Source organism: Felis catus, chromosome C1 (assembly GCF_018350175.1).
Source record: "Felis catus isolate Fca126 chromosome C1, F.catus_Fca126_mat1.0, whole genome shotgun sequence".
Taxonomy (NCBI): domain Eukaryota; kingdom Metazoa; phylum Chordata; class Mammalia; order Carnivora; family Felidae; genus Felis; species Felis catus.
This window is the reverse complement of record NC_058375.1, coordinates 46,041,625-46,068,774: the sequence shown is the minus strand read 5'-3', so window position 1 is coordinate 46,068,774 and position 27,150 is coordinate 46,041,625. Positions and strand designations below refer to the sequence as shown.

Here is a 27,150-nt window from a genome sequence, read left to right as displayed (position 1 = left end):
CAAGGGCACTCTCTGCAAGAGTTTGTCTTCCCCTAGAAACTCCTGGATAGTGGTATCCTCCTACAGAAAGTACAGAGTTAGCATAAAACGGAGATGCCTTCTTACACACCAAAGCCATGAAATGCAAGGACACCATTTCCCTGAGTTTCTACTTGGAAAACTATGAAAGCACACACAGGTGGAGTGACATAGAACATTCGTACTGTCCCTCAAGCCTCTCCTTCAGAAAAGACCTCCCTTCAAGGCATGCATTCACGATGAAAACCAGTGATAACTCTCCCAGCAGAAAAGCAGAGCCTGGTAACATCCTTCATCTAAAAGGTTGTTCCAGAGTATAGCTACAACTGTTAGAATACTTCCCAGTTAATTCCTTAAACTACCTACAGGTCAAGGTGTTTCTCCTTACCTCAGGGGGGGTATAAACCTCCCATAGCTTTAGTAGTGCTGAAGACCTTTCTGTTGACTTCTAACTTTGCAAGACTGGCGTGGGAAAGCATATTCAAATTCTAGACTCCCTGTTGGGAAGGTTTACCGGTAAAACCCTGTGATCCACTGCAACCCAGGAATGCAGTGTGGACCTGGGGGCTGTGAGGGCTGAGAAGGAATCTCAGTTACTGCCTTTCTTGGCCACCAGCATGGGGTGAGAGAGAGCCATATCCACACAGGAAGCTGCGTAGTATAGGTTAGGTGCGTGGATGAGGCTTCCAGAAATTCAAGTTCAAACTCCACCCCCTTCAGGGCATTAACTCTAAACATCAAGTCTCTGGTCTGAAATCGTAGAGTAATAGCATGTGGGGATAACTTATCAAGGTCGTCCAAAGATTTACATGAAATGCCTTTTTCTCATTCACTTCTTCCTCTGAGGCAGGTGGAAGAAGTTCTGTTTCGAGAACCAGTCTTGGCCTTGGCAGTATGTCTGTGTGACTTGGGGCAAGTCTTCAGAATCTTCACCTATAAGACGGTGTGTTGAGTCAAAGGTTATCCGTTAATTACCACTCTGAGTGCGTGCACTGAAAAACTTTATCCCTGGCAGCAAAGGAGATGTCTGGCTCATGGGGAAGTCAATAAGATGAGTGATGTTTGTTTTATTTATTGGTAAACCCACGGCTTTACTCCAAGTGGAATTTGAAACCACTCATGGCTTGTCTCCATGTTTCTTGATGCTTCTCTGGCTCAAACTGTGGTAGGATAGTACTGCGTGACTAACACCCTCAAGTCAAACGTTTGGTTCACATTCTGACTCCATGACTTGTGGGTTACGTGTTGAGTCACTGGGTGCAGAGCTCCTCCCACTCCTGTTGGGCATGTAGCGTGTGTGTATGCGCGTGAGAGACCGTTACGTGAAATCACTGAGATTCTGGTATATCTAGCCACTATATACCCCAGAGTGTTTTTTTGCAGAGCATGTATGTTCATTTCCTATTGTTGCTGTAGGAAATTACCACAAAGTTGGCAGCCCAAAGCACTGCAATATCATTCTCCCACGGGTCTGGAGGTCAGGAGTCGCACATCAGTCTGCAGGGTTGCGTTCTTCTAGAGGCTGTAGGGAAGAATGGGTTTCCTCACCTTTTTCAGTTCAGAAGCCATCCACAGTCATCGGGCTATGGCCCCTTCCTCCAGCGTCAAAGCCAACAGCGTAGCACCTTCCTTTCTCTCTGACTTCTGCTTCTGTCCTTATTTCTTCTAAGACTCTGACTTTCCTCCCTTCCTCCTATAAGGACCCTTAGAGTTATACTGCACCCACCTACACGCTCCAGGAGAATCTCTTCATGTCAAGAGCTTTAACTCCATCACATTCCTAGATCCCCTTTGACCATGTAAGGTAACCTGTCCCCAAGTTCTGAGGATTGGGGCAGGGACAACTTTGGAAGGGGTCATTGTTCAGCCTCCCACAGTCCTAGACTATCATGACCATTATTCGCCCCAGTGCTGTCTTGTTTTTCAGAGCATGTGTCCTAGTTGTTTAAAAAAGAAAAGGAAAAGTGTGTAAGTAGCTATTTAATTTCTCCCACTCTGGATCATAAATTCCACAGAAGAGAAAGTGCCTATTTCTTTTTCTTTTTAATTTTTTTTCAACGTTTTTAATTTATTTTTGGGACAGAGAGAGACAGAGCATGAACAGGGGAGGGGCAGAGAGAGAGGGAGACACAGAATCGGAAACAGGCTCCAGGCTCCGAGCCATCAGCCCAGAGCCTGACGCGGGGCTCAATCTCACGGACCGCGAGATCGTGACCTGGCTGAAGTCGGACGCTTAACCGACTGCGCCACCCAGGCGCCCCAGAAAGTGCCTATTTCTTACTCACTGTTCTCTCTCCTGATGGCTTAAATGGTTAAACACAATGATGACAATAGATGATGTTTTGGGGGCTAGGCAATATGCTTAGCCCTTCCTGTGAATAATATACTTTAATCTGCACAACAGCCTGGCAAGAATATGTAACATTACTGTTCCTGTTTTCAGGCAGAGAGACTAAACCTAGTTGGGTGGGTGGGGCCACCCAACTAAGTGATGGGTCCAGTAGCTCTACCCAAGCCTATCTGACCCCAGAGATCTCTCAGTTAACAGACGTTGTACCAAGAGCCTATGAAATAAAACCTAATTTAGACCTCCCTCAAACTGCTCAGAGTTTAATAGGAAAGATGTACAAAAGTACTATAATAAATGCCATGTGACAATTATTATGTAATATGGACAGTACCGTATGTTCAACTGACTGAGGGAGCAGACAGGAAGAATGTTTTAAGAATGTCTTCACCTGGGACACCCGGGTGGCTCAGTCGGTTGAGCGTCCGACTTCGGCTCAGGTCATGATCTCGCAGTTTGTGAGTTTGAGCCCCCGCGTCGGACTCTGTGCTGACAGCTCGGAGCCTGGAGTCTGCTTCAGATTCTGTGTGTGTGTGTGTGTGTGTGTGTGTGTGTGTGTGTGTCGCTCTCTTTCTCTCTCTACCCCTCCCCCACTCACACTCTGTCTCTCTCTCCTTCAAAAATAAATATTAAATTTTTTAAAGAATGTCTTCACTCAAGTTGGGTGAATCAGAGAAGGCTTTCCCAAGGGAGATAATTTTTTATTCCAGTTTTAAAAGATGCAAAGTGTTCACCAGACAACAAGGGGTAGAGTGGGAAAGGCATTCCAGGCATACAGAACAGTGTATGCAAAGGAACTGAGGCAGGAAACAGCATGGCACGTCTGCGGATAAAGGGACAGTGGCAGAAGAGGAACGTGGAGACCCTCGTGTCCCTGCTGAGGACTGTGTCCTCCACACGGCACTGGAGAAGTACAAGGGTGAAGAGTGCATGGTGGCTGGTAGGAAAGATTCCCTGGGGGCTGAGTTAACTAAGCCCTTCTCCTTATGTTGCTTATGAGACAGAGCGTATGTAGTTAGAAAATTGCTTCATTTCAACGTTTGAGATAGAGGGTCATAGAATCATTACAAAGTCTTGCTTTAAGCCATCCCCCTCCATCCCCCACACACTCCCCATGAGGTTTATTCATCCACTCATTAATTTAGTGTATGTTTTTTGAGTACTCTCCATGTGGTAGGTGCTGTGTGAGACACCGAAAGCCCAACTCCTTCTCTTCGGTAAGCCAGTTCCAAGGGTTAACTGAGCTTTTCCATCTGGAAAATTCTTCCCTGTCAGCTCCACAGCATTTATACATACTCAAAGATAATATCTTGAGTCTTTGTTGGATTCCGGTGGGGTTTTTTTTTTTTCATTTTTTCTAAAAAGTAGACTTAATGTTGAATATTCCAACTGCCTCAAACAGTGTCTTATCCTAAGACACCATTCTTTTTAAAATTTATTTATTTAAATTCAAGTTAGTTACCATACGGTGTAGACTTGGTCTCAGGAGTAGAATCCAGTAATTCATCACTTCCATATAACAGCCAGTGCTCATCCCAAGAAGTGTCCTCCTTAATGCCCATCACCCATTTAGCCCATCCCCCCACCGAACACCCTCCAGCAGCCCTCAGTTTGTTCTCTGTATTTAAGAGCCTCTGTTTTTTTAATTTGTATTCAGAGTATTGTCACATTTCATTTTATTTGATACTCATAAGAAGAACCTCATGAAGTAGACAGGACAAATACAATTATTAGTATTTCAAGTGTTACCAAAAATGGGATTTTATATCTTCAGTTGGTCAAGAATTTTAGTTTTCTCGGGTCATGATAAGTTCTCCAAGAAATAATTTCTGTACGGTTGTATAAGATTGTGGTTAACAAATTTCATGTATGCATGTTAATTTGGTCAACGTGATTTTGTTGACTGTTTGCTCTGACCAGTACCAAGCCAGACTCGGGGATTTCCAATCCTTACCACAAACTTGCAAAACCATAAGGGGTCCTATTTTATAGATGAGCAAATTGAGGCTCTACGAAGCTGAGTGACTTCTTCAAGATCAGAGTGACATAACCAGTACCTCAACCCTGGATTGGTTCCAGTATTATTTCTATTTTCATTTTAGCCTCAATGAGTCAGAAGCTTATTCTTCTTGAGTACCCAAGGTTATACATCGTAAAAATCAGAAAGCAAGAGTACCTCCTCCTTTTCATCTTTCTGCTCTCAAAGCTAAGTAATTGCCTATGATTGTTTTCTTTCTCCCAGCATCATCTGATATTAAAGCCTTATTATTTCTTCTTGTCAGTTCGCACACACAAAAAATCTCATTTAATGTTCCATGCAGCCATGCATTCTAGTCAGCAGAGCCTGACTGAATCTGCCCTTCAACTATTTTGGCTGTTTACCACAAGCTGGTATCTTTGAGCTGAGTAAAAAAAGTCTGACCCGGCACCCATAAGATCAATTCAAGACCATATCCATGTAGTTGCTGTCTCAGTTTTTTTTTTCCTTGCTAGGTACCCCAATGTGTTTTCCATATTTAGCTGACCGCAAGCTAAGAGAAACCTCAGTCTCCAGGAGTGAGTAAAAATGGGCTCATGGATGGAGTTCAAGGAAACCAGCGCTAAATGCTTGAAGGGAAGCGCCTGTGTTGCTGTCCATTGTTCTGAACTAGTATTGTTGGCTTGGCTGGGTACAAGGTGGGAGAATGGAGAGAGCAATGAGGGAGAGAGGGCAATTTCATAGGGTCATTTCACAAAGTGAGTAGGACCAAGCAGTAGACTAGAATGAAAGCTCCAAGAAAACCCATGGATACTGCACCTCAGAAGAAGAGGGAGGCCAACATGGAAGCATTTCTATTATTGGCAACTCAAATGGCCACCTGTCAGAACAGGTGGAATTTTTTCTATCTGAGACCATCAGGCCAATTCTGTGCATGTTTCCTAAGTGTGTACTCATTGTCATGGATAATCATCTCATCATCTTCAAAATCACTGTGATCCTCATCAACATCATTATCCCTCTCCTCCTCCTCCTCATCTGTCTCATTATCAATATGCCAACTGTCCTTATCAAAATATCATTGCTGGGGGCCTCCTTTGTGCTAGGCACCGGCCGGCGTTGATGTCTATGGCAGTTCTATGATAGGAATAGTTGTATGCCCATTTTATTTATCAGGAAATAGGGGACAGTGAACTGAAATAGCTTTGTAGAGACAGAGCCTGAATTCATAGAGCTAGGATTCTAATCTAAAATCTTTCAACCCCCAAGCCCACATTCTTTATTGCTGCGGGTGAAGTAGCTCTTAGCATAGGGAAGAAGGGGGAAAATGTGAAAGACAGTAACGTTGTAACAAACACTCCAGTGGAGAGAGCACCCGGGCTCCTGGAACACATGGAAATCACCACCTCTTGCTGCATACCTGATGGAAGGCTTCCACAGAGACTTGCAATGGAGCTGAGTGAAGCAAGACAAATATTTTTTGGTCCATAAAAAGGAAGAAGAGCATTTGAGGCAGAGAGTGAAATGTGTGCAAAGGCATGGAGGCATGCAGTCCTCCAGCAAATACTTAGTGTCTTCCCTGATCCAGGCACTATGTTAGGAAACGCAAAGGTGAATAGGAGACAGAAGAGTGCATTCGGTGCAGTAGATGAACCTAGGGGAGATAAGAAGGAAAGCTTCTAGAACCATTAGTATTTAGAGGGGAAGGTGAGAGGAAAATAAACTGTTAGTAATATACCTGTATTGTACTTTACAATGTATCTTCACGTGCCTGGATCGTGACCTAGTACCTAATAGGCACTTGATTAATGAATGACTGACTGAACAATCTGTTGACCTTTAAAACAACCCATTTGCTGGTAAGCTCCATGAGGGCAGAGAATACTTGGTCACCACTCTCCCTGCCTGTATCTGCAGTGGGGCCCCTGAGTCACACAAATCCTGGGGGAGCAGTTCCCGTGGCAATCTGTGAGAGTGATCTGTGTGATCACACAATGTGTGACTCGTGTCCCTCCAGATGTGCAACATGGTGGGGTGGGCTCGTGTCTGATTTAGGGGATTAACATTTGTTGACCGAATAAGGTAATGAATGAAGAAGAAAGGGAGGAAGGCTAGACAGAGATAACTGTTACTCCTGCAGGAAGCATCCGTTAAGTCTGGGATCCGTTATCCCTTCCACAGGGAAGATATCTATAGTGCCTGCCTGCTTCAACACCCATCTAGTGAGTGGAAGAGCCGAAAGTGGATCCCGGGACCCTCCTGGTCAATGCTTTTCTACCACAGCACACAGTTTCTCTGTAATTTCCATCAGTTCAAGGTTCCCCCCCGCCGAGAGGCCAAGGGTGCTTCTTTCCTAGGAGACAGTCCGGCTGCCGAATGCGGCACTAGCCCCGCACGGCTGCTGCCCTCCCAAGGTAAGGAAACTGGGAGCTGGTGCGATGCCTTTCCCAGGGATGGCTTGCAAGTAATTGCTGCTGTAAGTGTCCCTCACGAGTGGCTCTGGCTTCTCTAGCTCTTTGAGTGAAGAAGATTCCGAGCTTTGGTGAGGGGATTAGCAGAATGCACATGTAGAAAGCACCGACTGTCAGGCATCAATTTTGGCTGAAGAAGTTTCGCCTCAGATAAAAGGACTTGGGAAGGCTCTTCCTTGGCATTCTTGGACTGTTTGCAGGCACCAGTTGAGGCTGTGGTGGTGTGTTGGAGCTGGGGGAGGGAGGGCAGAAGGCCTCGTTGGAAGTTTATCGGCTCTCCAGTTGTGGACCAGTGACTTGGCCCCTGCAGCTGTAGTGTCTTCATCCGTAAGACAAAGCCCATCACTTCTCCGTTGCCCATAGTGAAAGAGGAAGCAAGACGATGTATGAAAAGGGACTAACCCAACGTGGGAGAATGGGAAGAGCTTGAGTTTTGCAGTCAGACCTCATTTTTTAAATTTTTTTTAAAGTTTATTTTTATTTATTAGAGAGAGCGTGCCAGCCGGGGAGGGACAGAGAGAGAGAGAATCCCAAGGAGATTCTGCACTATCCGTGCAGAGCCCCATGTGGAGCCCAAACTTACGAACTGTGAGATCATGACCTGGGCCGAAACTGAGAGTTGGAGGACGAACCAACTGAGGCACCCCGGCGCCCCAGGCTTCATTTTTAAATCCAGATTTACCACTTCATAATGAGGCAACTTCGACTAGCAACTAATGATAATAGTTATCTAGCATTTGTATAACATCTGTGTAGCAAGCGCTGTGGTTTGCCCAAATTAACAGGCAACAACAGTGTAAACGTGTTAGTGTTTGTTAGTGTTGCCATGTTATTGACAAGAGCCAGGGAATGGAAGTAAGGTTCAGCCCCCTCGGCTGACAGTGAAAAGGCTAGGGTCCGAACGCTGACTCTGAAGTCTACGGCATGGTTTTTAATCTCTAAGCTAAGCTGCTTGCTCTCCGAGCCTGTTTTCTTAGCTCTACAATGAGGATGATGACACCTGCCCTGCCGGGTTGTCAGGAGAATCTGCGCTTCGATGTGCAAAGCACCCGTTGCAGTGGTACGAGCTCAGTGAATGGGGTGCGGGTGGGGGGGTGGGGGAGGATGGCACCACGTGACAAGAGTGACAGTGGCACGCCAGGTCTTAGAGATGATGCCCATTTCCGTGACTGGAGGAGGAAGGTACTGACCAGACAGAAGACCAGACGGAAGCTGCTTTCTCTTATTTAAAAAACAAAGTGAGGGGCGCCTGGGTGGCGCAGTCGGTTAAGCGTCCGACTTCAGCCAGGTCACGATCTCGCGCTCCGTGAGTTCGAGCCCCGCGTCGGGCTCTGGGCTGATGGCTCAGAGCCTGGAGCCTGTTTCAGATTCTGTTGTCTCCCTCTCTCTCTCTGCCCCTCCCCCGTTCATGCTCTGTCTCTCTCTGTCCCAAAAATAAATAAACGTTGAAAAAAAACACCAAAATTAAAAAAAAAAAAAAACAAAAAAAACCCAAAGTGAAACAAAAACATCTATCACCTGTAAAATCTGTCCCAGTTGCCTTTGGAGTGGTGTCTTTGAGTTCTTTGATGGTTTCTTCCTGCAACTGGGACTCAAACGTGAAGAGCGAACCTAAGAAATGAACATGGCCGTGCTGGCTCAGGAGTTTACATCATAAGCTGGAGGGTGAAGGCAGTGAGGTGCTCAAAGGAGTTATTCAGCCCTTCGCTTTTCAAATTTCAGTAAATCACACTTGAAATAAAACTGTCATGAACCCAAAAGACACTGAGTGACTGTTCTGTTTAGGGCTCAAGAGGGCAGCGGGGAGGGCAGGAAGCCTCTTCAAATAAGGACACCCTGATGTTTCCAACTTGCTGGTAACAACTTTCTAGGGAAGCCTCCCTGTTCCTGCCCCAAATTGCAGTGCTGAACGAGCAGGGGGAGTGTAATGGGGAGGCTGGATTGGGGGGTAGTTTGGAGACTTTCCTGTGCATACAGATCGTCGGTGCTGACTCTGGGACCTTCTCCTCAGGCTGCTGTGTCCACCTGGCGCCCCTTTGAACTTAGCATCTGAGAATGTGTAACCTAATTTGTCCTCTGAGACCCTCACCTGTACCACATTTCAGTATTTAGGAGCAATATCTGGAACCCAAGTGTTCTTTTGTTGTTGAGGGAGGTTTTGTTTTGTGATTTCCTAAAAGGCTTACGAACCTTGTTGGTTTCAAACGAGTAATTATCCACCACCCCCCACCCTCCCATGCCTGAGGGTTTCATATCTTGATTGAGGGGATTTCGAGACTGCAAAATACCAATTTCTAATTCACCCTGTGCCTGTATGGTCTGCGAAAGTATTTTGAACCATAAAAGGCAAATGTGTGTTAAGTTTGTTTTTAATGGCTTGCAGGGCCTTTCAGCAGACTCAGGCTGGTTTTTCTCCTTCCCCATCTCACATTTCAACCAACTGTGGACCCCACACTTGGCAGGCTCTCTCAGGCCTCCGGTCCCACAAATGTCTCCTCTGTCCCAAGTGCCCCCCAGCCTGTTCTCCACCTGTGACTTTCTCCAGGAAGGTCTTTGTGCTCCCCAAACCCAGTTAGGTGTCCCTCTTCCCACACCTGGTGCTGCCTTGTCACAGCCGTGGCTGTGGGGACCCGTTGTCTGTTTCCTTGTCCGTCTTTTCCGTGAGACTGTGGACTCCATGATGGCAAGACCTGTGTCTGTCTTCTTCACTTATGTGACCCATCGTCGGCATGCAACAGAGAATTGTTGGATAAATTTGGGAGCAGACCAATGAAAACCTGTCACTGCAGAAAAGGTGTGCTAGAGCAGAGTTAATTTTAACATCACTGACCCCCGTCCTCGGAGCCACACCGAGCAGCTTGTTCATCATGCTAGCTACCAGGATGAGGCCGTGCACGCTCCTCTCTGCCACTTTTCTATAGATGTAAATTCACTCCAAAGTAAAAGGTCTATTCTCTCTGTCTGTCTGTCTTTCTCTTTGTCTCTCTGTCTCTCTCTGTCTCTGTCTCTCTGTCTCTGTCTCTCTCTGTCTCTCTCTGTCTCTCTCTGTCTCTCTCTCTCACACACACACACACACACACACACACACACACACACCCCACAAGCTTTGGCATCAGGGCTGAGTTCCTTATGCTTGGCTCACACACTCATTAGCCACATGAAACGTGGATGCAAAATGAACCGATCTTTTTCAAGATGTAACAAGACGGGCACCTGGGTGGCTCAGTCAGTTAAGCATCCAACTTTGGCTCAGGTCACGATCTCGTGGTTTGTGGGTACGATCCCCATGGCGGGCTCTGTGCTGACAGCTCAGAGCCTGGAGCCTGCTTCAGAGTCTGCGTCTCCCTCTCGCTCTGCCCCTCCCCTGCTTGTGCTTGCGCCCTCTCAAAAATAAACATCTAAAAATTTTTTTTTAAAAATGCTAAAGGAGGGGCGCCTGGGTGGCGCAGTCGGTCAAGCGTCCGACTTCAGCCAGGTCACGATCTCGCGGTCCGTGAGTTCGAGCCCCGCGTCAGGCTCTGGGCTGATGGCTCAGAGCCTGGAGCCTGTTTCCGATTCTGTGTCTCCCTCTCTCTCTGCCCCTCCCCCGTTCGTGCTCTGTCTCTCTCTGTCCCAAAAATAAATAAATGTTGAAAAAAAAAATGCTAAAGGTAAAAAAGTTTGAGCCCAAATTAAGATAGCCTGGGATACACAATCCTCATACACAAGAGAGTGCTCAGAAAAAGGAACATTTGGTGCAGGGTTATATATATGTTTTTCTTTTTACATAAAGAGTTACAAATCATCCTGAACAAAGACATTCCAGAAAGTTATGGACTTTATCTTATGCTTTTAGCTTGTGCAAGGCTGTATGACTTTAATCTTATGGGTTTTTTCTTATGTTTATGTTTGGAATGCTCCTTTTGGGTTATCTTTTTTTTTAACAGAGTAGATGTGCAATGTGTGTTCAGGGCAGAAATAGAGTCCATGCTTTGAGGTTTTGCTGGGTCATTTTGACCTAGGTAAACGTATAGCTTCCCTAGGAGCCCTTGGAGCAGGGCCCATAAACAAGAAAAGTTAAAAATTTCCTCTACTTTATCAGACCTAACCAAGGTTCAGAAACTCTGATCCTTGGTTTTTCCTCCTCTGGGGCACAGCTGGGAAGCCCGTTGTAAGGATTACAGTAATTGAGACAAAATGCACATATTGCTATGCTCAGTGCTTAAGAACCATACTAACATAATAAGATGTAACATACACAGAATTCAATGCACTTTTCATATTCTTTTATCTAGAATTCCTCCTAATTTTTCCACAGTCCCTCTGTCCATAAATGCTTTCTAATCAGTTAAAAAATATTGTCATCTGGGGCACCTGGGTGGCTCAGTCAGTTAAGCGTCCGACTTCAGCTCAGGTCATGATCTCACGGACCGTGAGTTTGAGCCCCGCATCGGGTTCTGTGCTGACAGCTCAGAGCCTGGATCCTGTTTCAGATTCTGTGTCTCCCTCTCTCTGACCCTCCCCCTTTCATGCTCTGTCTCTCTCTGTCTCAAAAATAAATAAACGTTAAAAAAAAAATTTTTTTTTTAAATATTGTCATCTACACTCTGTGGACCTAGGTGTAGTGACAGAAACGAGTGGAAGAGAGTACAGTCTGGTCCCATGCCCCGAGGACATCAGTATGAGTGGGGTTCAGGTAAATCAGACACATAGATGGATGCTTTTTAATAAAATTAAATAAATGGAAAGACAGAGGTAAACAGAGAGTGCTATAAAGCAGGGAGCAGGTATTAGCCCAGCCTAAGCGCTGGAAAAGCCTTCTGGGATGGGTTGATTGCTCATCTGAATCTCAGAAGATGAATAGTTTATCTGGGCATTTAAGTATGGAAATGCCATTCCAGGAAGAGGGAACAGCATGAGCAAATGCACGGAGGCAAGTCCAGGTTTACTGACGGGGTGAGTTAGAGGCAGGAAGTAGTGGAAAATGAAGCTGGGGTTGGAGACAGGAGAAGATCAGGGGGCCTGTGTGTATGGATGGAATGTGTAATTTATCATCAGGAAAATGGGGGCCATTGAAAGATTTTTAACAGAGGAGGATGTGATTCAAGCTGCAGTGAAGATGCATCGTTAGCATGGATTTAATTTGTAGGTCTCTAAGAGACCCCTTTTAAAGAACATTTCCTCTAGGTCATTACCCCAGAAATCCATTCATTTTTTTTTTTAATTCAGTACTAGTTTGGCAAATCCTGTGGACTTATTAAGAGTAAAGCATCATGCTCAAGCCTGTCAGCTCTACCAAGATAAGTTTGTTTTTCTGTCTTCTTTCAGAGAGTTCACAGACTCTTTGGGAAGGTGGGGCATCTACTTGGGTAATTGCAGTAGGACATGGAAAGTAGTGAGAGGCATGAGACTGTAAGAGATATGCAGATGAGATGCTACAAGACATGTTTCCCAATCTACTCCTTGGCCCAGATGCTGAGCTGACTATACAGTAAACACTCCAAGTGATTCATAAAATATGGGCACCCCCCCCCCCATAGAGTCTGTGTCAGTGGGGCAGGTTCATAAGTCCTCAGGACATTCCCATGCATGGCCAGATCTAAAAACATTGCCAACCAAGGTCTGAGGAAGGAGACATTTTGGGCTACAGGGGAGAGTAGACAGGGAAGAAGTACTGGGGCCCAGGGACTCATATGGTGGAACCAGCAATCTGCTAGAGCTGGGGTACCAGAACAGACAAATGGGTGAGAGGAGAGATGGTGATCTAAGAGGAAGATCCTTGAAACTAATGTGCTGGAGATGGTCCAGCTATTGGTAAAGACAAAGTCTAGAGTGTATGCATCCATGGAGAGTGGTGGCTGAGATAGGGTGGAAGAGATCATCGGGAATGATGTTGGAAGGGCTATCTATAGGGATTCTAAATTTTTTTTTATTATGAAATTTATTGTCAAATTGGTTTCCATACAACACCCAGTGCTCATCCCAACAGGTGCCCTCCTCAATGCCCATCACCCACCCTCCCCTTCCTCCCACCCCCCATCAACCCTCAGTTTATTCTCACTTTTAAGAGTCTCTTATGGTTTGGCTCCCTCCCTCTCTTTCTTTTTTTTCCCTTCCCCTCCCCCATGGTCTTCTGGTAAGTTTCTCAGGCTCCATACAAGAATGAAAACATATGGTATCTATCTTTCTCTGTATGACTTATTTCACTTAGCATAACACTCTCCAGTTCCATCCACATTGCTACAAAAGGCCATATTTCATTCTTTCTCATAGCCAAGTAATATTCCATTGTATATGTAAACCACAACTTATTTATCCATTCATCAGTTGATGGACATTTAGGCTCTTTCCATAATTTGGCTATTGTTGAAAGTACTGCTATGAACATTCGGGTACAAGTGCCCCTGTGCCTCAGCACTCCTGTATCCCTTGGGTCAATTCCTAGCAGTGCTATTGCTGGGTCATAGGGTAGGTCTATTTTTAATTTTTTGAGGAACCTTCACACTGTTTTCCAGAGTGGCTGCACCAGTTTGCATTCCCAGCAACAGTGCAAGAGGGTTCCCATTTCTCCACATCCTCTCCAGCATCTGTAGTCTCCTGATTTGTTCATTTTAAGCACTCTGGCATGAGGTGATATCTCAGTGTGGTTTTGATTTGTATTTCCGTGATGAGGAGTGACATTGAGCATCGTTTCATGTGCCTGTTGGCCATCTGGATGTCTTCTTTAGAGAAGTGTCTATTCATGTCTTCTGCCCATTTCTTCACTGGGTTTTGTTTTTCAGGTACGGAGTTCGGTGAGTTCTTTATAGATTTTGGATACTAGCCCTTTGTCTGATACGTCGTTTGCAAATATCTTTTCCCATTCCGTTCGTTGCCTTTTAGTTTTGTTGATTGTTTCCTTTGCAGTGCAGAAGCTTTTTATCTTCATGAGATCCCAATAGTTCATTTTTGCTTTTAATGCCCTTGCCTTTGGGGATGTGTCAAGTAAGAAATTGCTGCGGCTGAGGTCAGAGAGGTCTTTTCCTGCTTTCTCCTCTAGTGTTTGGATGGTTTCCTGTCTCACATGCAGGTCCTTTATCCATTTTGAGGTAATTTTTGTGAATGGTGTAAGAAAGTGGTCTAGTTTCATTCTTCTGCATGTTGCTGTCCAGTTCTCCCAGCACCATTTGTTAAAGAGACTGTTTTTTTTCCATTGGAATTAATCACTGGTACCAGAACATAGGGCACTTTGCCATCGTTACGGTTCTTGTAGTAGTGAAGGTTGGATCGAAGCTCTTTTATTCATGAAGGATGACTCAGATGCTATTTTTAATTGACTTTTCTTTCTTTCCATCTTTGGAAGGGTTTGACAGCTATTACTGCCTCTTTTTCTGGGCTCATAATTTCTTAGCTTCTGCTGCCTTCCTCTGTGCATTGGATTTTGAGTTTGCATTTTCCTTAAGGCTCTCACATTTGCTTATCGGGGAAGAATGTGAAATGTGTGATAAACCATTGCCATTGATGTTGCCATTGTCCCTCCCTCCCGCAAGGCAGTAGTCAGCAATTTGTAGAGATTCAGAAATGCGTTACCTTTTTTCCCTTAAATCAAGAAAATAGGCATCAACACAGTGTCTTCTCCTTGTGGAATTTATTTTATGTCTATTTTTATGATGGCTTTCACTTCTGAGTCACTACTAATTTATGATCGCTGGCAGGGATCCTCGTTCACTGCAGCTAACAATGGGGTGTGAACGATGCCGTCATAGATGGGAGCCCAGGCAGCTGTGACCTGGGAGAGGGTTCCCGAGCAGACCGGGAGACAGGATGAACTCCGGCAAGGGTGCAGCAGCTCTCTGTATCATATTTTATAAACCAGGAATCCGCGCATGTGATTTGACACAGGACTGATTCTCACTTGCAGAAGGGGTACACTGAATTGTATTTTGTGGTCTGGTTCTGCATTTTCATATCACCTTTAAATTACATCAAGTCAGAGATCAGAACTACCTTGAAAATCCAAGAGACACAGTCACAAAAGCCATGTAATTTATTAAGGCATTTTTAAAAACCCAATTACATTAGATCCAATAGTTTGCTCATCTGTTTAAATAACAGAAAGTCTGAGAGAGTGTTTTAAAGGCAAATGCAAATTGGTTCCTGGAATTATTATTTGTTTGTTAAGAAATATGATTAGAGATAGATTTGTCACATAATTTCTAAAGTAAGTGTGACATATGCAAAACTGATGATGAAATGTCTAAGAGATAACAGAAGAATTATAAATTAGAGCTAAATTTATAAGGAAGGCATTTTAACAGAATAGGTAAAATCAATCCTAAAGTTAAACAGACTTGGATTCAAATTCCTAATTTCTAACTGTGGAAACTGGGGAAAGTTACTCAGTATCTGTGTATTCACCTACCTATAAAATGTTACACCTACCTGTAACAATACAAAAACATAGTTATCAATTCTCTGAAACTAGCAAAGTATACAAAGACTCCCCAGGAAGCTAATAGTACAGTACTCATGTTGTTTTGGTCAAGTATTAGCTTGTTTCTTTTTTTTTTTTTTAATGTCTATTTTTTTTAGAGACAGAGCACGAGCAGGGGAGGGGCAGAGAGAGAGGGAGACACAGGATCCAAAGGAGGCTCCAGGCTCTGAGCTGTCAGCACAGAGCCTGACATGGGGCTCATACCCACAAACCATGGTATCGTAACCTGAGTTGAAGTCCAACACTTTATCGACTAAGCCACCCAGGTGCCCCAAATGTTAACTCGTTCCTAAAAAAATTTTAGCAAAACTAAAAAATTCTAAACCCACCAGTAAATTCTTGGGTTTAAGGAGGGCAGGATAGAGCGCTCCAGATTGTGTGAGTTTGAATCCTGGTTTTGACCATTCCTTGCTGTGACCTTGAATTAGGCTACTTAAGACTCTGAATGCCTCAATATTCTGGTCTATATCTTGGGAAAACACCAGGTTAGGCACAAGGCTTAAATGAGTTAAGTGCTTAGAATAGAGCCTGGCACATACTCATGTCATGTAAAGGTGTGTGTGTGTGTGTGTGTGTGTGTGTGTGTGCGCGCAAATCAGCATGTAATGCCTACTTTTGTTATTATCATTTTTAGATTCCTATAAAATTTTGAATGAGAGATGTGTATCTGATGGAGTCTTGTCCCCTAGTTGGGCTGAATATATTCATGTAAATATAATAATACTGCATTTATAGAACTGACGTTGGGGCTTATAACTGAGTCACTCACGCTGGTCTCCCTGAGCTCTAAAACAGCAAAGTCTTTGTTTCTCTTCGCTGGTTGCTGCCCCCTTGGTCAATTTCCATATCAAAGAGATACACCGTTAGTGTTTAGAGGACACCACTTTCTTTTATCTTAGGTTGTTCCCACAACATCTCTGAAATTGTTTTGGCCTTTGCTTCCCAGCTGAAGCGTCTGAAGCTAACCCGAGTCCACATCAGAAGTGCCAAGGTCCTCTCCCAGGGCTATTTTCAGGGTTATCTTCTGACACTACAGCAATTAGATAATGTGTTTCTGTGTGCATTCTAAGCTGCCCTTAGGAAAAAAACAAAAAAACAAAATTCTGTACAGTTACAGTTCGTGAATTATGTGAACCTGCTAATTTTTCTAAATGTTCCTTCACCAAGTCATCCTCCAAACACTTGGGAAGCCCCAGCTGTTAATGAGGGTACCAAGATAAATAAGACACTGTCCCTATCTTTGTCTTTTTAAAAAATTTTTTAAGTTCATTTATTGTGAGAGAGACCGAGACAACATGAGTGGGGCAGGGGCAGAGAGAGAGAGAGAGAGAGAGAGAGAGAGAGAGAGAATCCCAAGCAGGCTCCAGCATGCTCCAGCACAGGGCTCAAACACACAAAGCTGTGAGATCATGACCTGAGCTGAAACCAGCAGTCAGACGCTTAACCGACTGAGCCCCCGAGGCGTCCCTGTGCTGTCCCTATCTTGAAGGGATGCTGAAAGACTTCTAAGTCAAGGGTTCATTCACCCTCCAAATTTTTATTGAGCATCTACTCTGGGCCAAATATGCTTCCAGGTACTGAGGTTAAGGCAGTGACCAATCCTGACAGAGCCCCTGTCCTCAGGGAGTTTATATCCTGATGCAGGGAGAGAGGTACTGGGGGGGGGGGGGGTTGCTCATGGGTGAGAGGAAGAGAAGGAAACCAGAATGTATTGTGTCTGTGTCTGTGGTTGTGGACAACCAGATCTCTTGTTGCCAGTTTGAGCAGGAAGGGATTTATAAGATTATTTGAGGAATTTCCAGAGGGGCTGGAGTTGAGCTTGTATGCTACAGATTAGGGAGAAATCCTGCATCCACACGGGATTGTTGCAGTGGGAAGGCATTCATGCTGCTGGCCTCTGCACAGCGCGGGAGCATCTACTACGGCTGCTCCCCAGAGCTCTGTTCCCCACTGAGCAGTGACACCCTCCTGAGCTCATTCCCCATGCCTCCCTGGTTGCCTCTGCTTGGCAGCGTTCGAGCTGAAGGAGTTCCTGGGAAGTGTAGTTCTGAGCTTTCCAGGATCTGGGGTAAGGGAAGATTCACTAGACAGAAAAAATAATTAAAGTCTTCTGTTGCCCCTAAATCCCATTCTAATTGCCCTTCCTCCTTCCTTTGTCATGGCCAGCTTCCTCAAACAAACAAAACAAGCAGAAACAAAAAGCGAGTCCTTTCTTTCTCTCTCCCCTCGCATTCACTCTGGGGCCCACCACAGTTTTGCTTCTGTGATGACATTTTTTGCCCTCTGCTCTTGTCCCATGGGCTCTGATGCCAACACGCGCTCTCCTAAGTGATCCCATCCAGCCCTATGGTCTCGACAACCAACCAGTAATCGCGAGAGCTCCAATTTAGTGGGCATCTCTCATTGCCTTCTAAATGCTTTACATGTACTTACTGGTTGAATCCTCATAACAACTGTTCATTTTCGTGTTCTGTTGCACCGGATGGCCACAATTTGAGGAGCTTGAAACAGCACCCAGTTATTATCTTACAGTCGAGGAGGTCAGATGTCTAAAACCAAGCTGTTGATAGGACAGCATTCCTTCTGGAGGCTCTAGGGAAGACACCATTTCCCTGCCTCTTCCAGCTTCTGGAGGCTACCTTCCTTCCTCGGCTCTGGACCCTTTTTCCATCTTCAAAACCAGCATGTAGCATCTTGAGCCCCCATATCCGTCATCTTTGTTAAATGATTGCATCCCCTTTTTCTCTTGCATCCCACTTATAAGGACCCTTGTGATTACATTGGGCCCACCAAGCTAATCCAGGATGATCTCCCCATCTGAAGATCCTTAACTTGATTACACCACAGAGTCCCTTTTGGCGTGCAAGCTGCCATGAACAGATTTCAGGGATGAAGATGTAGACATTTTGAGGAGCCATTATTCTACCCACCACAACAACCCTATGAGGTACAGTACAATTATTACCCAGACCAGGCAACAAAGACAGAGAAGTTAAGTAATTTGCTCAGGGTCATAAAGCCAAGAATGGAGGGGCTGGAATTTGAATGTAGGCAGCTACACTCCAGGGTTCATATTCTTAAGCTCTGTGCTCACCAAGAAACTAATAACTCCCTAATTAAATGTATAACCCCCCAAAGGTTCCCATACCTAACGGCCTGTTTGATGGCTCCCCTAAGAAGGTAAAGCATCACATCCCAAACCGGGCCCATGATCTTTCCTCAGTACTTTTATTTCCTGTCCTCGGTCATAGTTGCAAGGACCAATGTCCATCCTCTTGCCCAATTTAGAAACCCAGATGTCATCCTGGAGCCCTCCCTCCCCTCTCTAGATCTGGTCCATACCACCCCTGCACTTTTCTCTCTTCCGTTCCCATAACACTGCCCGATCCTGCCTTTCGTCCTTTTTACTTGGCCAATTCTAGTAGCTTCCTAATTGGTTCCTGGTCTCCACCCTGCATGAGGTGGAAATCTCAGCCTGTTCTAGCCGTGTATAAAACTCACCAGTAGCTCCCCATTTACTCTGAAGATTAAGCCCACTTACTTTAAGGAGACTTGCCCTCCACTCTCTTCAGACTCCCATACTGACACACTGGGGCTTCAGTAACATGGAATTGCTTATTCCTGTCTACACCATGCAGCTCCCCCCTGCCATGCCTTCTTTGTTCCTGCTCTTGTTGGAGCCACCTGTCCTGCCACCTTCATGTGCCTGCCTCTCCCAGCTGAGTCATCTTTAGGGAGCCCTCTTTGCACCCCGGCTGTCATCATGACCCTTTCTCTATGTTCTGATAGACATCATGCCATGTATCTAGAAATTGTCTCTCTTATACTAAAATGATCAGTTTGTGTGTGTTCCCTCATTCCACCAGCTCTGAAAGGTCAGGAATTTTTTTTTTTTTAACTTACATCCAAGTTAGTTAGCATATGGTGCAATAATGATTTCAGGAGTACACTCCTTAATGCCCATTACCCATTTAGGCCATCCCCCCACCCAAAAACCTTCCAGCAACTCTCAGTTAGTTCTCTGTATTTAAGAGTCTCTTAGATTTTGTCCCCCTTTCTGTTTTTATATTATTTGAAAGATCAGGAATTTTTTTTAACTAACATCCAAGTTAGTTAGCATATGGTGCAATAATGATTTCAGGATAGACTCCTTAATGCCCATTACCCATTTAAGCCATCCCCCCACCCAAAACCCTTCCAGCAACCCTCAGTTAGTTCTCTGTATTTAAGAGTCTCTTAGATTTTGTCCCTCTCTCTGTTTTTATATTATTTTTACTTTCCTTCCCTTACGTTCATCTGTTTTGTTTGTTAAATTCCACCTGTGAGGGAAGTCATACGATACTTACCTTTCTCTGACTAATTTTGCTTCGCATAATACACTCTAACTCCATTCATGTTGTTACAGATGGCAGGATTTTATTCTTTTTGATTGCCAAGCAATACTCCATTGTGTATATACATCTGAAAGGTCAGGAATTCTCATTCGTCGTTGCAACCCTCATGCCTAGCACATGGCAAGAAACCAATGACTATTTTGAGGTGACGTGAGTTGAATTGTGAGCAAACAGGAATTTGCTAGTTCAGGAAATTGGGAGAAACGTGGGTGTTGCAGGCAGAGGAAAAAGCACACTCAAAGGCGCAGAAGCATGAAAAAGCAAAACAGGTTTGGGAAGACGTCAGTAATTTACCGAGGCCAGAGGGAAGAAGGCATGTTGGGGGAAGGGCCCGCTACCAGGTCGAAAGATGAACAGAGTTGGAATTGGGGAGGGCCTTTTGTGCTAAGCAGAAGAGTTCGAGCTTATTTGCAAGCTTTGGGGAAGCCACGCTGAAGAATTCCAAACAGGGGACATACGTGATCACATGTGTGTTTGTCATCAGATTGGTCGAACAGCCGGGTAAGTGGTGGATTAGAGGGGCCTGGAGTAGAAGCAGACAGAGGAAGTCATGGCCATGCGTGAGGAGGACTCAGAGGCAGTGGCTGTGGCACGAAGAAGGGACAGGCTTGTGGACTTCTTAAGACTTGACATTGACAGGATGTGGACACTGACCTGCTGTGGGCCCAGGAAAATGAGGCATGGCATGGCCCCTTGGGCACCTCCCCTCCCATCCTCATGCACCTTGCCTCATGCCCTCTGCCCTGACGCCCCCTCTATGGGTGATGAATAATCAGCAACGGAATGTGTCACGTCTCTTTCCCAGAACAAGGAAAGTGAAGTCCAGATGTTAGTGCTGGAAGGGACCTTGGAGATCACTAGGGTCAACTGCTACATGTGATAGATGACTAAGCCCAGAGAAGGGAATGACTTCCCTATGGTGGCTCGGGAAGTCGCTGGTGGGAACCGAGCCACTCTTCACTAAACCAGCTATTTCATTCTCCACATGGCATTGGTCTCTAATATTTTCATGTGTATCTACTTATTTTCTGCCCCTCCCTGACATTAGAATGTAATATTTAAGAGCTGAGCCGTGTCTAACACAGTGTTTTGCCCACATCATAGACCTTGAATGAGCATTTGTTTACGAAGGAGTGAACCAGGTTTAAGAAGGCTTGCTTCCTCCTGAACCAATGATCTTTACACAGGACTCTGGTCTGGAGGTTATCGGTCCATAATTTTATTTCCTGCTAGGGTTTATCCTAATCGTTCCTGAGGAAACTAAAATCTACCAAGCAGTATACCGTAGTTCATGTGGCTTCAGATAGTAAAGAGCCAAAAATAGTCATCATGACATTCGGTTGAAAATACCAACCACTGACTGCCTCACACCTATTGTGATAGCTACTATAAAAATAATATGCATTACAAGAATGTGGAGAAACTGGAATCCTACATACTGTTAGGAGGAATATAAAATGGTATCGCTGTGATGGAAAACAGCATGGTGGTTGCTCAAAAAATCAAAACCCGAGGGCACCCGGGTGGCTCAGTCGGTTAAATGTCCGACTTCGGCTCAGGTCAAAATCTCACAGTCGTGAGTTCGAGCCCCACGTCAGGCTCTGGGCTGACAGCACAGAGCCTGCTTGGGATTCTCTCCCTCCCTCTCTGTCTCTGCTCCTTCCCCACTTACACACACACACACACACACACACTCTCTCTCTCTCTCTCAAAATAAAGAAATAAAATTTTTTTAATATAAAAAAATGAAAAATAGAATTACTCTCTGATTCAGCAATTCCACCTGGGGTCAAACACCCAAAAGAATTGGAAGCACAGTTTCAGATATTTGCATATCCATCTTCTTAGGAGAGTTATTTAAAATATCTAAAAGGTGGAAGGAACCCAGGTGTCCACCCAATAGATGAATGGATAGACAATAAGTTGTACATAAATACAATGATATATTATTCAGCCTTAAAAAGGAGAACGTTTTGTCACATGCTACAGCACGAATGAACTTGGAGGACAGTGTGCTAAGTGTAATGAGCCGGTCACAAAAAGATAAATACTATGGTTCCACTTACGTGAGGTACGTGGAGTTGTCAGAACCAGAGACCAAGTAGCGTGGTGGTTGCCGGGGGCCCGGGGTAGGGAGAGTGGAGAATTATTGTGTAATGGCTACGGATTTCCACTTCTGCACGATTCAAGGGGTTCTGGACATTCACAGCAATGCGAGTGCCCTTAATACCACTGAATTGTACACTTGAAAATGTTTAAGATGGTAAATTTTAAGTTATGTGTATTTTACCATAATTTAAAAAACTATTAACCACTGAGGGGCGCTTGGGTGGCTCAGTGGGTTAAGCATCCCACTTCGGCTCAGGTCAAGATCTTGTGGTTGGTGGGTTCGAGCCCTGCATCGGGCTATGTACTGACAGCTCAGAGCCTGGAGCCTGCTTCCGATTCTGTGTCTCCCTCTCTCTGCCCCTCGCCTGCTCACACTCTGTTTCTCTCTCTCTCTCAAAAATAAACATAAAAATTTTTTTTTAATTTCTTTAAACATTAACCACTGAGGTATGTGAAGCTATCTCCTTTGATCCTTACAATAACCTTGAACTGTTAGTAGAACCGTCCCATTTTATAGTGAGGAAAATAGGGCTCAAGGAAGTGGAGTGAATTGCCCAAGGCACATAACTAGAAAATGATGAAGCGGAGCCTCATACTCAGATCTCCTGGTTCCATGCCCAGTGCTGGCTGCTCCTACATCAGGGAGAGGAAGTGTAGTCGAATTAATTTCAGTGCTGGTTGAAATAGAGATAGGAAATCAACAGTTAGCAGTTTGTGGAGAAAGCTTTGTGTGTGTGTGTGTGTGTGTGTGCGTGTGCGTGCGTGTGCGCGTGCACACACACACACAAGAGAGAGGGGGGGTAAGGGGGGAGATGGAGGGATGGACAGGTGGGGGAGGGGAGAGAATAGGAGGGAGGGAAGGCTCAAGGGGAGAGCATGCAAGCAAGCTCCCAGACACCTGCTTTACACTTCCTCAACTTCCTTCCCTCCCTGAATCTTTGGAAAGCAGGTGTGAGTCAACTGTAAACACAGAGAAAAAGGTCAGCCGGCATTCCCTCAGGTGGCAAAATCAAAAGTGGCTGGCGATGGGATTGTCTGTGTCGGTGCAGCTCCGCCCTTTAAAATGATCAGGTGAAGACAGTGGCTCTTTTTGAAATGGCTCCGTTAGCTGTCCTGGAACTCCATCTCCACCCCTTACTACCTCCTGGGAAGACGAAGGATGACAATACGCCCTTACAAAAGTAAATCAGATCCAGTGAGAGGAAGGGGGGACCGCTGGGAACAGCCCTGAGCAGGAGTCCAGCCCAATCCTACCTGCCTAGACCAGCTCCCTGTGTAATGCTGGGCACAGCCTTCCTCAGCCCCAAAGGGTCGGGCTGCTATTAATACCATCATTTTCATATACTGAATTTAAACTGAATTGAGAAGGTAGAGCACACTGTCCCAGGGGGAGTAAAAAATACAAAAGGATCAGCTAGCCTCTTCGAAGTAGCTTTTATTTGTCACGGACTTACGAGAATTGTGGGGGACGCTTTACATACAGCAGCCCTAACCTGTCTCGCACTTGACGACTTGTTTTTCTGATGAGACTACACCGATAGGTAATATCCCACTTCCCAGAGTATTTGCCTAGATGGTAAAGAACAGAGAATTTGTGTGTTTTTTGTCTGATATCGTTTCCAATATGATTTTTATTTTATTATTTATTATTTTTTTAATATATGAAATTTATTGTGAAATGGGTTTCCATACAACATCCAGTGCTGATCCCAAAAGGTGCCCTCCTCAATACCCACCCCCCACCCTCCCCTCCCTCCCACCCCGCATCAACCCTCAGTTTGTTTTCAGTTTTTTTTTTTTTTTTAATTTTTTTTCAACGTTTTTTTATTTATTTTTGGGACAGAGAGAGACAGAGCATGAACGGGGGAGGGGCAGAGAGAGAGGGAGACACAGAATCGGAAACAGGCTCCAGGCTCCGAGCCATCAGCCCAGAGCCTGATGCGGGGCTCAAACTCACGGACCGCGAGATCGTGACCTGGCTGAAGTCGGACGCTTAACCGACTGCGCCACCCAGGCGCCCCTGTTTTCAGTTTTTAAGAGTCTCTTATGCTTTGGCTGTCTCCCACTCTAACCTCTTTTTTTTTTTTTCCTTCCCCTCCCCCATGGGTTTCTGTTAAGTTTCTCAGGATCCACATAAGGGTGAAAACATATGGTATCTGTCTTTCTCAAGAGCAGAGAATTTGAACATAACCTGTGTAGTTCCAAAGTTAAGTTCAACAGCCAAGTTGTACAGAGTCTGCAAGCACTAGGAGACAGGGAAGAAGTTAGCTCTTGCTATCAGCCCCAGGGAGAATTGTAATGGAGAAAGGTAGGCATTGGAGTTGCAAAAAAAAACAAAAGAAAAAATTGGACAGATAGAGGGTGCATTTTGTGAAGCAAGAACACACAAGCAGAGTCGGGGGTGATGGACATTACAGATTCTAGAAAATTATAAATATCCCTGTTTGGTTTAAGGGCAGTTGTGTTGGGTTGTGGCTGGAGACCATAATTCTACCACATCATGAAGAACTTTGAATGCTGTACTAAAGGGTTTAGAACTTAACTTGTATAGGCAGCAAGGAGCCCCCCCAAAATTTGTATCAAGAGACTTATCAGCAACTGTTAGTATTCTCCTTTATAAGTATGCTTTACGTGTTGTGAAGAAATTAAACATATCTGAAGTGTTTCAAAGAGGAGACATTTGTTTTCATTGCGTCTTACATAGACAATCACATTACCAGCCGACATGGCCCCCTAGGTAAGGAGTGGTGTTGTATCAGCACTTAGAACGCTTTGCATGCACAGTGAAATCAGCTAATCACACTGTTTTTTTCCTGGAATGATAAGACATTGTTTTCTTTTGTGCTTTAGGAAGGGTTAAGAAACTTCAAGGAACTTCGAGCCAAATTTCAAAAGTTTGATGTGCCCTCTCTTCCAAGACCTAGATTCCCAGCAAGAATTTGTCAAAAGAGCGATATTGGAAACACACAGTCAACAGGTGTTTTGGCCGATGAGAAACCCCTCTCCTCCAACCACGGTCAGCTCCCACTGTATTGTTCTAGCAGCGAACCCCAGCCTCTTCAACCCCAGGAAACGAAGTCCTCGCAGAGGAGCAAGATTCAGAGATGTTCTGATTCCTCAGAACCTCCAGAAGGGTCTACTGATTCTGCAGTAAAGTCACAGAAGACGTCTCTGCTGTTAGACGTGAATCAGTCAAATGCTGACATAACCCATGAGAGGAATGTCATGGTGACTGACAGCTTCAAAGACAAGCTCTGGAATTGGGAGAAGGTTTCATCTCAGAAAAGTGGGATGTCTTCAGCCTTTTTCCTTGCCAGTCGTGGAAGAAGGGCCTTCCATCTGGAGGAGGAGAAAAGCATAGGGCTTGCTCCAGAGGAGCCCAGGGGGAAGCTAAAAACAGGAGGAGCCCAGACCCTTCCTTCCCAGAAGCACTTGATGACCCCCCAAAATTCACTTGCCTCCTTTCAAGATCCTACTTCTCTACTTTTTCAATATGGCAGGAAGAGCCTAGAAAGTCCCTATCCTGAGAGGAGCCCCGTGGGGAACACCTGCCAGCCTGTCTATGAGAGTGAACTTGCCATCCAGGTCCCCGGTGAGAAAGTAATGCCTGAGGGAGGGGCCACTGTGTCTTTCTAATTTAGAGCCTCCTAGTGGTCATATGTGACCTGGGTGAGGTTTGCTCCGAACTCTAGAGCAGGTATGCGAGGCCCATCTGCTAACTTGTAATTTCAGATTTAGGTAAAGTGCCTAATCTCCAGGAATCATATTTAGAGATGATTTGGTCAAGTTTGGATTTACCTTCCTAGCTCAACTTCTTACAAGATGCATGAACTTGGACAGTCGACTCAACCTCTTAGAGCCCGGTCTGCTCTCCTGTAAATCAGATCCATCACCAATCTGCCCCAGCTTGGTAAACAGCACAACCATCCTCCTAGTTGCTCAGGCCAAAAACCTAGGAACTGTGCTCTAGTCCTCTCTCTCTCTCATTCTCTGCATCCACTCCATCAGCAAACTCTTGGTTCCACCGTGAAAATGTGTTCTGAATCCCTCCACTTCTATCCATTTCTGCCTTCTTTTCTTATTCACACCATCTCGCAGTGTTCCGGCTGGGTTCCCTGCTTCCATACTCTCGCCTCCTTTTATCCTATTCTCCTAGTGGGCACAGTGAACTTCTAACACATCAATTAGATCACATCACTCCCCTGCTCAAATTCAGTTCCAGCAGTCTTAAAGTGGCGGATGCGATTTGGCCCTTCCTACCTCTCTTACCCTCTCCTTTTACCACATTGGCCTTCTTGCTTTTCCTTAGATATACTAAGCTAGCTCCACCCCAGGGCCTTTGCACTTGCTGAGCACTCTGCCTGGAACATGCTTCCCCCAGGTCTTTGATGTCTCACTCCCTCCCCTCCACCATGGTCTCTGCTCAGGGTCACCTGTTGTGAGTAGAATTTGTGAATCACCATCTAAAATAACTACCCTACCCCCATAAGTCTCTGTCTTCTTACCTTGATTTGGTTTTCCTCCTATCCCATCCTTACATGGTATATTGTTGTATACCTGTTTGCTTACCTCAATAAAATGTGAGTTACATGAGGGTAAAAACTGTCTTCTTTACCACCATATCCGCAGCACCTAAAAGAGCAAGGCCAGGTTTGGTAGGTCCTTAAAAAGTATTTATTGGATGCTTGGATGGGTGGATGTGTTGTAGACGGGTGGGTGGAGGGATCTCCTGCATACGACTCTATATGGTGGATACAGACTGTCCAAGTTCATGCATCTTGTAAGAAGTAGAGCTACGAAGGCAAATCCAAGCTTGCCCAAATCATCTCTCAATCGTGGTCTCTGATTTCATGGCTCTGCACCTTCTGGGTCCTGCTGATGAAACTGACGTACTCCTGTTTCTCTCCCCCTGGCTCATAATAGACACTCGATTTCTTGCTGTTCCTTGAAGAGACTTTTATTATGCTCAGGACATTGACATTAGCTCTTCCTCTTCCTTCTTGTTGGAGCCTTCCATAGCTGCATTTAGGTCTGAGTTCACATGACACTTTCACAGCTAATCCTTCTCTTTATCTGAAGAAGTTAGTTCAGTTCCCACTCTTGCCTATCAGCCTGGTGGATCTCTTTCATAGAACCCGCAGGTCTCTGTGATTACCTTTATTTGTTTGCGTGTTTATCATCAGTCTCCTCCTGTTAGAATGAAAATTCCTGAGGGCAAGGCTTGATCTGTTCTTGTTCTTAACTCCATACCCAGCTGTTAGAACAGTGCCTGGAATATAGTATATAATTAGTTATTGATGAAGGGATGGGGCAGGAGGATGGTTCGTCTATCTGACTGAGCTGTTGAGGAGATTAAATGAGAGAACCCATGCCCTTGGCTT

The 27,150-nt window shown here is 45.1% G+C and overlaps 1 protein-coding gene across 6 annotated transcripts in view; it reads left to right on the top strand.

Annotated features, from left to right (window-relative positions):
* FYB2 (FYN binding protein 2) overlaps positions 1-27,150 on the top strand; it is a 129,893-nt gene that overhangs the window by 10,484 nt on the left and 92,259 nt on the right. For all 6 annotated transcript variants that reach the window (XM_045035903.1, XM_045035900.1, XM_045035899.1 and 3 more), the window contains exon 2: positions 24,620-25,361. In XM_045035903.1, the coding sequence (XP_044891838.1) occupies positions 24,620-25,361 (742 nt within the window). The remainder of the gene's footprint in view (positions 1-24,619; positions 25,362-27,150) is intronic.